At 44.5% G+C, this 14,556-nt stretch overlaps 1 protein-coding gene across 1 annotated transcript in view; it reads left to right on the top strand.

Annotated features, from left to right (window-relative positions):
- plxnd1 (plexin D1) overlaps positions 1-14,556 on the top strand; it is a 63,513-nt gene that overhangs the window by 28,491 nt on the left and 20,466 nt on the right. The window contains exons 12-18 of the mRNA XM_053424057.1: positions 410-567; positions 3,963-4,108; positions 8,623-8,728; positions 10,073-10,212; positions 10,716-10,895; positions 11,232-11,316; positions 11,720-11,989. Of these exons, the coding sequence (XP_053280032.1) occupies positions 410-567; positions 3,963-4,108; positions 8,623-8,728; positions 10,073-10,212; positions 10,716-10,895; positions 11,232-11,316; positions 11,720-11,989 (1,085 nt within the window). The remainder of the gene's footprint in view (positions 1-409; positions 568-3,962; positions 4,109-8,622; positions 8,729-10,072; positions 10,213-10,715; positions 10,896-11,231; positions 11,317-11,719; positions 11,990-14,556) is intronic.

Here is a 14,556-nt window from a genome sequence, read left to right as displayed (position 1 = left end):
TGTCGCTTCGTTACATGCATAGTCATCAAATTCTGAAACAACAGACTCTTTATCATACACACACACACACAATATGCACACAAATGCACACGCGGCGATACAAATGGGACTTCTCACTGGGAGGCACATTGGAACATGTACACAATCATCTGTTTCTCGCTGGCTTTGTTCTCCTCCACTAGCTGTCTTTTTTCCTGGCTTGTTTTTTTATAGCCATGAATATATCATCGCACAAATACTTGTGCTGTTTATTTAGAGCAGGCCGCCCATGTGGTTCATATGAGACTCTTTGTGCAAAACGTATTAAAATATCCTTAGTTACTGCACTTTAAGTACGTCAGACAAACACATTTCAATAATTCTGTGATTGTCTCTTTCCCTCTCTCCTCAACCTCTCATCTCCTTCTAGTGGAGGTGTACAACTGTGGAGTCGGTAGTTCTGACTGTTCCCAGTGCTGGGGCCGCGAGGACCAGGGCCACCTTTGTGGCTGGTGTGAAAATGGCTGCAGGCCGCGGGATGATTGCCAGCCAATCAGGGATCACTGCCCGGCTCCTGAGATCCACAAGGTAAGATCACAGGTTCAACTTAAACATGCATGATTGTGTGATTGTGGACTACAAAGGTTTGCATACATAACCCTGTTCACACACACACACACGCACACAAACACACACACACACACACACACACACACCTCCTTCCTGTAGCCTCCAGGCCCAATTTTGAAGCCATAAAATGGTGAATCATGGGGTCACTCACATGATGTGGCGCCCCCATGCTCTGTCTGTCCAGTGTCAGCTGCTGAGGAGAAGGTTTGAATAGTCTCATTAAAGCAGTTCTCTCAGTAATAACACTAACACTCACTTAGCCCTGCGCCTCTGGGGATGCGGCCCAGTTGATCTGCGATCACTCAGGACAGCGTGGGTAACACCTTCTGTCCCATGTAACTACAGTATGTGTTTAAACTGTTTGGGTCTGGCTATGAAAGCTATATGTGTCGGGTTTTCTGTGTAGAAAACCACAGAAACTAAATGAAAGCAAATAAGAACCATGAGGGATTTTTGATATGTGGTCACAAGAAGAGCTAAGCCAGACTGGTAAAGGGAATTAAAGGGTGTTTATCTTTCACATGATCTGACTGCGGTCACGTCAAAAACGGTCGTCGCGATTACCGGAGTTGTTTTTTTTCTTCCCCCCTGCTATCGAACTTTATACCAGCGGAGCCACGGCAGGCAGTCACGGGAAGCACGGCTCACATGAGACCCAGTCGGCCTCAACATCCTGTAGATAAAACCTGGTCAGCCCACGAGAATGAGCAAGCAGAACAAAGCGGACACACAAACACTCTGACACACACACACACACACAAACAGGCCCACAATCTATCACACAAACAGGCCATATTGAAGCGTTCACGATTATCCCTCATTCTTTGTAGCTGTCAGCACACTGTGACTAACAGGATGCTCCATGAGAGTCTAACTTCTTACGTGACTGAAGTTAGATGGGCTGAGATGCCGTATGCGTAGGCAGACTATTGCAATTCTCTCTCTCTCTCTCTCCCCCCCCCCCTCTCTCTCTCTCCCCCCCTCCCCCCCTCTCTCTCCCCCCTTCTCTCCAACTCCCTCACACTCCCACTGCTTCTCTCAGGAGAATGAGTTGCAGAAAGGATAGTGGGGCTGTGGTTCTGTTGGGTGTGTGATGCAATGCTTTGGCAGCCATGTTTTCCCAGAGAATCCACAGGGGTTATAGCCTGAGTGCAAAACCCGCTCTCCATAAACATTCACACACACACTCCACAGCGGTTCTTTGTTTTATAGTCCTGGTGACTGTGTGTATAGTTTAGATAATGAAGTATTGTTTCCTGGCTCTGCTTTGTCAAACAAACTCTCATACGTTTAAGATCCTAGCTCTGCAATATTAGAATTATGGAGGAGGATTCAATATATATTAATATATATGATATAAAAATATACGAATAAGGTGTTATTATCTCTGTCAGCTCTATATTCCTTTGCTTGTCAACTGTTTGAAAAGAAACATTGATTATAGATACCTCAGCATGCAATACCCGAAGTACCAGGCAAAGTTAATCCATGACATGAAAGGAGAAAAGACAAAGGGATGTGGGTGAGACATGACTGGTCTGGGCGAGAGGATGGAGAGCTGGTCGGACAGAGAGAGGGTGGCGGAGTTCAGTGAGAAGCCTTTTCCTGTTTTGGTCCTCACGTCCTCCTTGATTAGTGCGATGCTAAGGAACCGGAGTGAGGCGAGGAAGATGAAAGCTCCGACCTCAAAGCGATCTGCTCACAACAGAAAGAAGACAAAAAAAGACATATGGAGTTTATCAGATACGTAGTTTATCCCATGAAGATTAGTCCTACATATCTGGGTATTTTTAATTTTTTACATGCAAGAATATAGAATAATTTAGTGCTTGAATGCGTTGAAATATCACCGCTAACATCCCTGGTGGATGGTTTTTTACAGAGGCACACTCACAGCCTGTGATCTCCCTGCAGGCCTGGCAGAGTTTGTGCTGTAAATCAAGACTCTCAGATTGTAAGAGGTGTAAATGAGCAGCATGACGGCTGATGTAGATGTCGATGCTCAATGGCCCCACAGAGACACACAAGGTGCTATAAGACGCATAGCGATAATAAATAACTCTGCTTATTGCCGAGCTCTGTAGAGAGGGTGGGAGCTTGAATGTGTTCGTGCGTGCTCACACATCCATGTATTTACATGTGAATGAGAGAAGGTGTGCATGTGGCTTTGGAGTAGTACAGTGCACTTCAAGCCGGCACTGGTCGGCCACACTATCCAAATTCTTAACACAACCACAAAAACATTGACATCATTTCCTGTGGGGTAGATCCCAAAGAAAATACTTTTAATAATGAGTCAGTTTCCAACAGTTTGTTTTCACACGATATTAAACATAATACACTCCATTGCTCTATTTAACCACCTCCACTTTTAGCTGGGAAATAGATTGTGTATATATCTGCACTGTCACTCTGACGGGCTTCAAGCGATCTGGATGCAGAGCCAAGCCTTGTCCTCTCCCCTAGACCAAACAGAAGTGCTGTTTTCATTCTCTAGCTCAGTGTCTGATAGAGCCAGAGCCAGGATAATAACACTGAGGGGGTCACAGTGACCTAAGCTCAGCCGGGGGGGTCATTCGGAAAAAGCACGTTGGACTTGCTGTGCTACAGTGGCAAGATGACGGCGGATAGCTTCTGTCTGGGCGCCGGAGATGCTATCTTTCGAAGCCGTGTTTCCTCGGTGATTGAGGAGGTGACAGTCCTCTCCTTCTCTCTCCGCGGCGTCTGAATGGAAAGTTAAGAGACCAAAGGCGAGGGTTGAAATGGTGCGTGAGAGCACGCCTCTAAACAACAACAGAAATAGGACCGAGGAATTCAACGAGGCAGACACAGGGAAACAGATGAAAGGGAATGAAACTGCATTAATTCGCCTTGCTCTCTCTCTCCACCGCCATCAGCATTCGCTCTGCTCCTGGCACTCAGTTCCCTAAATTGCCTCCGCACTCATCCACCTTACCGCTGTGCTCTCCACCTCGCCTCTCCAGCCGTCACTCTCTCACTCCGCCCGTCTCTTGTGGGGTGTGAAGAGGGCTCTTGGGCCGCTCTTTATTTGCATGTGCTGTGGAGGATTAGAAGCTGAAGAGTCTCAGACTGACATGGTTAAGACTCTGCATTATGTGTGCATGTACCTAAACCATGTGTCTATTCAATTAGATCTCAGTCTTCAGCCGGAGAACACTTGTCCTTGTCTCTCTCTGTGTGCCCCTCTCCATGTCAGCATCAGAGAAAGCATCGCCAATCCCTTAATTCTCTGTCATGTTCACTGGCATCATAAGGAGGATCTTTTAGGGAGGTAATCTACTTTTGAGATCTTTTCTTTCTCGCTGCTCATTACTTCACTGTGTCTCTGTCAGATCTCCCCTCTGAAGGGTCCTGTGGAAGGAGGCACCTTGCTGACGATAGAAGGGAGGAACCTGGGCCGGAGGGCGGGTGCAGTGAAGGTCTCCATTGGAGATGTGCCTTGTGATCTCCTACCCGAGTTCTACTCTGTCTCTGTTCGGTAAGTCATACAAACATGTGTCTGAATTGTGATTCAAAATCTAGTCCGACTATGGCAGCTCTTTTTTCTTCATTTTTTTACATCATCGACATTGTCAAAATGACAAGACAGAAGAATAAGAGATTGTCACGTACATCATTTATATTTAAAATATGCAGCTACGCAGCAGCTAGGACTGGTGAGATGATAGCTGATATGCTTTCAAGCAGGTGAGTGATCAGGTGGACGGCAGCCAGAGTGAACGAATTAAAGATTTATTACTGGTAAAAAAAATCCTGACATGTACAATACATCCCAGTCATGAGCAGAGTGTGAAACCTGCTATGTGACCAGCAACATTAAACAGTAAATATTAGGTTAGTTAGCTGTACCTCACAGAATCCTTTTCTAACTGGGAACCGCGCTATTGGTTTAAAAAGTCTAAACTACACAACTGCAGCAAAAATACACTTGTTATAAAATATTCAAAAGCTCAAACAAGATTACGCATTAGCGTTATTTAAATGTTTTATTTATTTATTTTTTCCTTGAATTTATCAGGGAGGTTCCACTGAGACACAATATCTATATTGTCAATGATATCTGTTCAAGATGGGCAGTGATGAGGTAAAAAGAAAGTTTAAAATATAGATACAAGCTGGGTCAAATCACACACACACACACACACACACACACACACACACACACACACACACACACACACATATCTTTAGTAGTGTGCCTGCATACAAACATAACAGAACAGAAAAAGAGAATTAACCTTCAAGCAGCTGTGCCTCAGGCTGTGGTAGAGGTGGTTGTCCACTGACCATGAGGTTGATGGTTTGATTCCTGGCTCCTCCAGGCTACATGTCGAAGCTACCGATTCCTAAGGCGATACACTGAACTGTATTAGTATGTGTGTGAATATAACTTATGTATTGCAGAGTGTTTTGAATCCACTTTATAAATGTGGTTCATAAAAGCAGCCATATATGAGCCAATGATATGTTGCAGTTTCTAAAGTAAAACCTTTCATGTAAATGAAAGCTGCCATTATTTTGATTTTACTACACATCCACCGACAAATCACAGATCATACGAATCCACAAGTCTGCCAGGTCTTCACAGTATCATTTTTTGAGGGTGGAAACATCCCTGCTGCATAGTTTAGGTTTCATGTATTCATGAGGCTAATTTTCACAAATATTATTATGCAGCACACTTCTCAATTTAAACGACTCCGCTGCCGTCTCGCCCTAGCTCAGGGACCATCACACTATCACCATGGAGACAGCAGGACCCCGCTTTGATTCTGGGATAACACCGAGCGGGGGGGGGGGGGGGGGGTCTGTAACTCTACCATTACATCCAAACTTCCATTCAGTATCTGTGACGTTCCCCAACTGGAACTGTTTATCTGGTCTTGCTCCACTGAAGCCAGTCATTGTATCAGGACCAGTTCAAGGGAGCGCTGTGGGTCTCACCTGTCACTCAAGCTGCCTGACACATTTCCCCCCCCCCCCCCCCCCAACGCACGGCGAAAACAGCGAATCACATTTCACTCCCTCGGTGATCTCAGCCTGTGTCGTCACTCCTCATTGGCTGCTGAGGTCGGTTGTTATGACAGCGACGCATACCCCCATCGCTTGAAGTGCAACTGACAAATCGTCACACGTCAGTGCATCCGACAGTGTCAGCACATTTGACTTGCAGGCACGCAGGCACATATGCACCAACACCAGTTCACTTTCCCACTGCTATTCTTCTGGGGACCTCTTTGATAGATTTAATTACTTTTGATCCTATGGCATCCCATGAACTCAAACACTTTGCGTTTACAACCTTACATTTTCAAATGTATTTAAAAATCTTATATTTAATGTTACTGTTAGTTGAAACCTAATTCAGAGAATAAAGTCGAAACATAAATATATTTCACATCCTTGAAACTTGAAATGAGGACAAGATTAATTTGACCTGTTTCCCAAAAATAAGCTCATTCGGAACAGTTATATTCAGAATGCTATTACAGAAAAGTCACACACACCGACACACAGACACACACACACACACACGCACACCTGCACATGTGACCTCATTGACTGGGTCTGTTGAGACAGGTGTCTGCTCGTGTGCTGGGAGGTCAAAGGTCACATCTGGGTGTCAGAAGGAAAAACCGGCAGCGCTGGAGCGACGGTGCCCCACTCACTGGTTGTCAACATTTTAATTAATGGCACAGTCAGGGTAGGCACACCTCATTTACTGAAGTACTTCTCTGCTGCCCTCCCTATCATTTTGATATGACCCTCGAGTGGCCTTAGCCCCCTCTGCAATTAGCAGAACCCAGACGACTCTCCCATCGAATCACGCAGACTTGATTGTTGATGATCCTCATCACCAACTCAAGGGAAATGATCACGGACATCTCAGAGCTGTAGACAAAATATCGCCCTCTGAAACCCAAAATATCTCCACCGAGGGGCTGGGCTGGAATGCGCTCGGAGCAGGGGTCAGTCCAGGCCCTGTCTGTTCCGACTGGGAGTCTGCATCTCTTTTTGACAGGGCTCACACTGCATCAACATCACACACTGCTCACATACACCAGGGTGAACGTGTCTGGAAGAGTCTTATAAAACAGATGTCACCTTCAAAAAGAAACAAAAAAGGCCTGAGAATGTTTCTGGGAATCTAGAAAACCACAACACATCTGGAAGGAGGTACACAAACCTAACTCTCGGCTTCCTGGAAAGGCCACTGGACATAGCACCATTAAAGTATCTATTTGCTGCAGAACTGGACAAGACAATAGACCCTATGTCTAGGAAACAGATCATATATCACATAAGAAATGTGTCCTGCTTAACTGGAATCAGCAAAGACCCCCAACATTTAATCCATTCAAACAAATATGGACTGAAATGTTTGTGTTTTTTTTTTTAAATCAAAGGGGCCACTGAAGTGTGTGCTTTTACTCAATGCAGAAAAGTTATGTATGACCCCCCCGCCCCCCCCCCCCCCCAAAAAAAGTCCTTGAAGTGTCACATTCAAAAAACATTCAATGACTTGATCATTTTTAATCGATGTCTAATTGAGATACACAAAGAGCCCAGTGCTTGTACAGTTGAAATGCAACAGACTCACACGTAGCTTTTATCTGCTGAGAAGCCTTTGGTCATACTCTTCCAAAAAATATAGTTTTTTATGTTTTCTTTCCCACAGAATAACTCCCAATATTATTGTTCAATAGCAGAAACCATTTAATATGATGTTTTGTTTTGATAACTGTTTGATCCTCAGCCTGATTCCTCACTTTGGCCTGAGGTGGCCCTCGAGGTTGAGCCCGACTCAGGCTCAGATTTCTTTGAATTCACGTTCCAGTTTATTTTCCTTTTCTCTTCCCTCAATCCGAGCATGTGGAATGATGCACTTTCTTCTAACAGGTGCACGTCTGCGCTCGTGGCACTGAATTGACAGGGGTGTAATTTGAATGCAATTACATTCTTTACCTGATGCTCCTGTAATTAATGATCAGGAATGTGGACCCTGCCAGCAAATTCCAACACACTATTGCAGTTTATGTTTTGAATATTTTTTAACAGCCATTCAGACTTATAAAGAGAATCTGTGATTTAATGGAGCTCATTAAATTCGGCAGTGGTTTTAGGGTTTGGCTTCGCTCAGAGTCGGTGTGTGTAGAATCAGGCCTGACATTTAAGAGCACATGTAGATTCAGCTTTCTCCCTGGTCTCAGTTTGAACCCAACCTGCCTCAAATCTGTCCAGTCCGGTCTCGTCTCATCGTGTGTCCTGCCAGGTCCACCCACATAAAACACACGTCCTCTGCATATGAAAAATCCCCCCGCCTCTCCTCTGTCAATCATCCGATCGCTAGAATTTATAACCATGTAGCAGCAGGCACCTGACTAAATAAACCGACGGGGTGTCAGGCTGCAAGGGAATCATGTGAGGTGATAAAGGTTGTGTTCCCCCCCTAGTATATTTATCCCAGTGAGGCCCCGGAACAGTCGATCCCTCTGCCTCGGTACGCCGGTGTGTCGTTAATACGAGACGTCCCTGCAGAGCGTGCACTGATGACACAAGGCTTAATCGCAGCCAGGAGGCAAAGGGAACAAGCCTCGGCAGCTCCTTAATCTCCTCTGTGGTTAGACACATCTGGTCTGAGGAGCTTTGAACTTTACATCTCCTAATATCTGATATCCCAAAGCTTTATTAGATTTCATATGTAAATGCAATACGGTTTGATGAATTAGTTCATAAGCACCATTCTCCAAGTTTAATTACGTGCCTCTGTTTAGCAGTCGCGATCCAGCTCTTCATATTGGTTCCTCTCACTTGCAATTTGTGTCGAGCAAATTCCTTCTTTAAATTAATTTATTCAATAGAAGTTATGAGCTGCATTTGTGAGTTTTTCTTATCCACTGTCGTTGTTATTTTTTTTTTGTAATAACTGATATTTGATTGTGGTGTTAAGACAACCAAACAAGGAGGTCACATTCATTCTGAACTCCCCAGGCTGGTGTGTGTCACTGGGTGGTCCGAGCAAGACAGGAACGACATCGTCCGAGTGGAGGTGGATCAGAGCGGAGAGGGGGCTTCAAAGGAGACCTTCTCTTACTTGGTGAGTCTTCTCCAGACATCTACCCTCCTGTTGATCTTTGCTTCCTGCTCTTCTTGCCTCTCCCTACACATTCTTCTTCTTCTTCTTCTTCTTCTTCTTCTTCTAAGCTCTCCTGTTTCTCGCTCCCTGCTGGGAAACCGAAATGTCTCAATTGAGTGTTAACAGATGCATTTTATGATTCCGAGGAATGTGAGTGTGTGGGAATCTTCTAACGTTCACTAAGCACCATTGTCAATTGGCACTCGCTGCCAGCAAAAACAAATATGGCGATTGTTGGAATGTCCCCCTTACTCTGAATCCATCAGTGGTCGCAGCAAACTAGCCAGCATTGTGTTAACTGACCTCAACCCACACAGTCTCCCATTGGAGTAAGAGTATTCCACCAGTGGAAATACCCATGCAAGCGCTTTGTTTCTATTGTTTATAGACAAAGTGTTTTTCATAATGTAGTGCTGGAAAAGTCAGAGGCTCTGTCTGTGAGTCATCCCGCAGAGAAATCACCCCGGTCTTGAAGCCCTCCTTGATACATGAGGACCAAGACAAATCCAGAACAACAAACATTATGCTGGGGTGTTGTGGGAACTCCTCTTGGGCTTCCTTATCCAAACCCTGAGATGCTCAGTGTGAGAGAGGTTTATACCGCCGGGCTTTGAGGGGATGATGTGGGAGAAAGGGAAAACAGGTTTCGGAGACAGGATATGTGCCTCTGCCGAATCTCCTTCCTCAAACCTTTATACGGAAACATCTGCCTCCTTACGCCCACTCTGGCACACAAACACACAATAGGTCTCCTCCATCCGTGCATGCTAAGGAAGTGAATCCTGTCAGTGAGGATAAGAGGTTTCCCTTGAGGCGAGGTTCATGGCGGGGATAGCAAGTTCAGAAAGAATGGGGATGCTGAGGCTGGTAGCGGGAGAGCTGGACAGGACTATTCATCAATGCGTGAAGAGCCTCTGTATATGTGTCTGCATGTGCATATATGACTGCGGGGGCATGCAGTTTTTCATGTGGATGCATGAACACTATTGCTTCTCACCCGCAGCATAGCTGTCCTGCAAGCTTGGGCCTGAAGGCCTGGGCTCCAGCAGCACTTTAACATTCTGCAGCGTGGGCTTTCTTCACAGTTTTCTTCACTCATTTACTGTTATAGTCAGCAGCTGTCTCAGCCAATCTGTAAAGATGAGATATCTGAACCTCAAAGCGGGAAGGACGGATTTTATTTGGTAGCAAGCATCATAAATAAACAAAACACAGTTTATGGAAGCCTGGGTGTCGCAGTGACAGGAGCTGCAAGATGTTTAGAGACGAGTGTGATGTCCTGTTTTGCGCTTTGTCTGTGCTCAGGTCCCAAAGCTGCTGTCCTTGGAGCCGAAGAAGGGCTCTCGTGCTGGGGGAACCAGGGTGACCATCAGGGGGGAACACCTGGACATTGGTTCTCAGGTCAGAGTCAAGGTCAACAACACACTGGAATGCACCATCACAGAGTGAGTATGATTTATTTCTAATAGCGTGAAGTCAGAGTCACTGTGTTTTCTTCTTCTTTCAGGCACATTAAAGAGAGGTCTTAAAGTCTTTGTACTGAGCTTTAAATTGCCCATAATTTAAAAACCTTATTTGCTTTCATAGTGTTTTCTACATGACTGGTACCAATTGCTGTAACTACGGCTATTGATTCAAGCTGTGCTGCAAGACCTGCTGGAGACTTGATTTTTTCAGTTCAAAATTATGCGGCTTGAAAACAAAGTCTTGAATTCATCCCAAGCCTTAATTCATCATTTGTGTGACTGGTGTCCATCTCCAAAGTGTCACGTTTTAAGCCGGCAGCTCTACTCAAAGTAATTGAGTTTATTCCAAAGCAGTGTTTGTGTTAAATTCTTCAAGATGTATTAAACAAAAATTTGATTCTAAGTGGAAACTTTGGTTTTGTATTTATAACTTGTAAACATCACAAGATGTGTGATTACGATGTTTGCCTCATTTTTTTTAGGAGAATGGATGACACCATTGCATGCACCATGCCTCCAGCCCTGCAGGCGTTCACCGAGTCGGTGTCAGTGTGCGTAGAGTTTGAAAACCTTCCCTGTCAGAGTGCGGAGCTCAGCGCCACATACACTTACGAGAAGAACCCCACCATCAGCTTCATCCACCCCAAAAAGAGCTACCTCAGGTACGTAAAGTGCCAGAAACCACACAGGCATTAAAATGTCCTCAACACCTCGAGCTGGCTGTTTCCAGAGAGTCTCTGACTTAAGTCATTACTGTAATGTTATCCTGATGTGCAGCTTCTTTTCTGTTGTGCTCTAAATAGCACAGAGTGTGAGACAGGGAAGCGGCGTCTTTGACAACACAGATTTTTTCAAACTGTCAAACTGCTTTGCATTATTATATGGAGCCCTATTTGCATAGCAGTATGAATGTGACATGTTTTTTTATCATGGCTAAGATGTGACTCTTGCGTGTGTGTGTGTGTGTGTGTGTGTGTGTGTGTGTTTGTTTGTCCCAGTGGTGGCAGGACCATCACAGTTACTGGCCAGGGTTTCAATCTGGTGCAGAGTGTGACCATGCAGGTGCTTGGACTAGGAGAAACAGTGAGTAATCAGCTTTTTACTTGATAAAACTCTTTGAATTGTATATGCAAATATGTGGGTTTTTATAATTATTTAAAACAAAATAAAATATATGTGTTTAAGATGTCTAACTTCCATAAAACCGTAAAGGGATGTTTTTAGGAAAATGGCTCATCAGATATGTGCCTAGAAACAGCAGAACAACTAATCCTCCTTGCACCTGCTCTAATCTTTACACTTTGGTGTGTGTACAGACTTCTGAGTGAGCTTTAGTGGTTCCCAGCTTACCAGGCAGGTTTTGTTTTCCTCGCACACAGCCAAGCTCTCTGTTTGCCCCTGCCTCATTTTATCAACCATCTGAAGGGTGAATGAAAAGGGTATAAAATGATTTGCTCAAAGCTGCCTTGTTTTTCTCCCTCTGCAGCGCTGCACAGTGCTCTCCCCCTCCACGATCACCTGCCTGTCCTTGGCGTCCAGCCAGTCCCAGCAGACCACGGTGCAGTTCCTCCTGAACGGAGTCCTCTACACGGGAGATAACCCCTTCGCCTATGAAGGCGAGCCAGAAGACGAGGAAGGGGAGCCTCATAAGGGTCACTTCCCGTTGGAGTACGTGGAGGACCCTCAGTTCTTCACCGCCAGCAAGGAGAAGCTGATTAAACACCACCCTAGAGAGCCACTGACGCTCATCATCAATGTGAGTGACCCCGCTGACACAGGAAGTTCAGATTAGTGCTTCACTGATGTGTTGGTTTACTGATAGGTCAAGTAAATATCCGTATTCCTTCTACTAGAAAATGATCCCGTCAGTCTCAGTGTTGTTGTCCACCTCCTGCTGAATGGCAATACTGCTGTTTTATTGATTATTCATTAATTATATTTTCATAGAAATGTGTGGAGTAGTTTGTGCAATGATAAAATAACTAAATTTAGGCACTAAACACAAAGTGCATTGGAAGATGAAGCTGTCACTAGTCGTTTGTTCATAAACCAGTCAGAGGTGACGACAGTGTCATCATCAACGCTGGCTGTCCATCATCTCAGCTTTCACACCCCTCGACTCAAACCCTGCAAAGAACAAGTGAGAGGATTTTTTTTTTTTAAAGGTTGCGTGTTGCTCGACTCCAAAAGCCAGCGCTGCTGTAACCTGACTCCCCCCACTGAGAACAGCAGACAGGGCTGAACGTTCCTTTATTCATATTCACACAATCCACAGGCACAGAAAACACATCAAAGGTGTTGAGTCCTGTCGGGGGTCTGACGGGGGGGAGGGGGAGGTGCGATGGCAGCTCAGCAGGTGGTCCTATGTTCCTATGTTCTGGCTGATCTGAGCACCTGCCGGGCCTGGATTCATCCCCCTGAAGGGCCAACGGCGGTGGCACCGTACGACACGCACATGCTAACATTACAGACGGGGAAGTTAGAACCTAATCGGCTTCCTCTTTGTGTGTTTGTGTGTGTGTGTGTGTGTCAGATGAGGCCCTTGCAGGAGCCGATCCCCATGGGCGACTCATCTGCTGTTTCCTGTTTTTTTAAAGGAAGGTGGATTCCCATGTTGTGGACCTGAATGTGGGCGAGAGGCTGGAGAGCGGCTGAGTGTGTTAGTTTAATAGGGAGTTTGTTAGTGAGCCAGATCCTTTATTAAGAAGCTGAGCTGGAATGTGGGTGGGTTCTGTTTGCCTTCATCCTGTTTTGGCCATTAGATTTCATTTTGTTGGACCGATGACTTTAAGTGTGAAATTCTGTGTTGTACACAGTATGGGAGTTATTCAGTGTATTTTACTATATGTCTTCCGTGCCAGTTCGATTTGTGTTTTATGTGTGTATTAGATTTGTGTGTGTGTGTGCATGCGTGTGTGTGTGTGTTTTGTCTATGTTAGGAAGCATTTGTTGACAGAGACCCAGGGGGTGGCATCCTGCAGTGGGGACAGGACAGGGCCCTGAGGGTGTAATCAAAGCAAGGAAGCACACTGGGGATAAACATACACAAACGCAAACACTTCCTCATTTTGATCATTCTCATGTTAAAGGGAAATTACAGTTTTCTAAAAAATGCTGTCCTGTTATAGTTTTCAGCAATATTCCAGACTACAAAACAACATTATTTATTCAGAGTTAATTGCAGAGATGTGTGAATGCTGCAACATCCCCCCCCCCAAAAAAAAGACGGAAAAAAACATATAACCAGACAAGTTCTAGATAAAACCTCAGGTCAGCCCAAACAAATTTGGAAAGGAAAAGAAAGTTGTCTATTTCAAACAACGATTTACTGCCTTATCAAAATAAAATGCTTTAGAAATGTTGCTGTGTTTCCAGACATCACTAATCCCTCCTGGGAGCACTAGGTTATCATATCTGTTACGAACCAAAATTTCCCTTCCAAGAATAACATGACTGCCCTTTCAAATACTTTAATGTAATTTAAATATGGGACTTGCTATGATGAAATTTGTCTTAAGTATGTGACTTGCTGCTGACATTTAAAGGGGATTTCCAGCAATTTAGCATGCACATAGTTAGGACATCTAAAGAAATTAAAGCAGCAAAGGCCAAGACATCCTGTGTTTTATTGTCTAGTACGAGTATAAGCTTATTGACAGCAGCCACCATGTCTAGGTTTGGTGAAGCAATTCAGTGCCACCTTTTCAGCTTGTTTTTTTGTTTTTGTTTGTTTTTGAACAAACTGACAAATAACAAATAATGCTCCTCTAGCTTCTGTGTCATCCCTTTGCCTCCTGTCCAATCTTCCATGTATCAATTCCAACTTATCATACGTACTGCCATACCTCAGTTTAGGGTAAAGAAAACATTGTGGACAGAAGTGGATACAGACAAATCCCCACGCACATTTACAGATCTACCCCGGCAGAAGTGTTCAAAAAGAATCAAGAATCATCTGTGGCATGTCTGAGTTGTAATTTAAGACTTTTCTGTATCTCAAGCTCTCAAAACACTTTCAGCCGCTAATATCTAAGTACGTATTTATAGATCCGTCGACACGTACAGATCTCAGTACAGAGATTTTTTTTACTCGTCTACAAATCTGATTACACTAACATCATAGCCTGTATGAATTCACAAATCTCAGCATCCACTTTTTCAGATTATTTACACATTTACAAATGGGATTATTCACACACGGATTGAGATACAGTCAATTCTCCACAAATAATATTGCTACGCTATTGGCCCCGTACATAAGGCAACCTAATGTAGTTTTAATGGAACCCTCTGTGTGTCTTTTAAACTCCGTGCCCCCAGTTA

This window comes from Pleuronectes platessa, chromosome 6 (assembly GCF_947347685.1).
Source record: "Pleuronectes platessa chromosome 6, fPlePla1.1, whole genome shotgun sequence".
Lineage (NCBI taxonomy): Eukaryota > Metazoa > Chordata > Actinopteri > Pleuronectiformes > Pleuronectidae > Pleuronectes > Pleuronectes platessa.
This window is presented reverse-complemented; position numbering and strand designations above follow the sequence as displayed.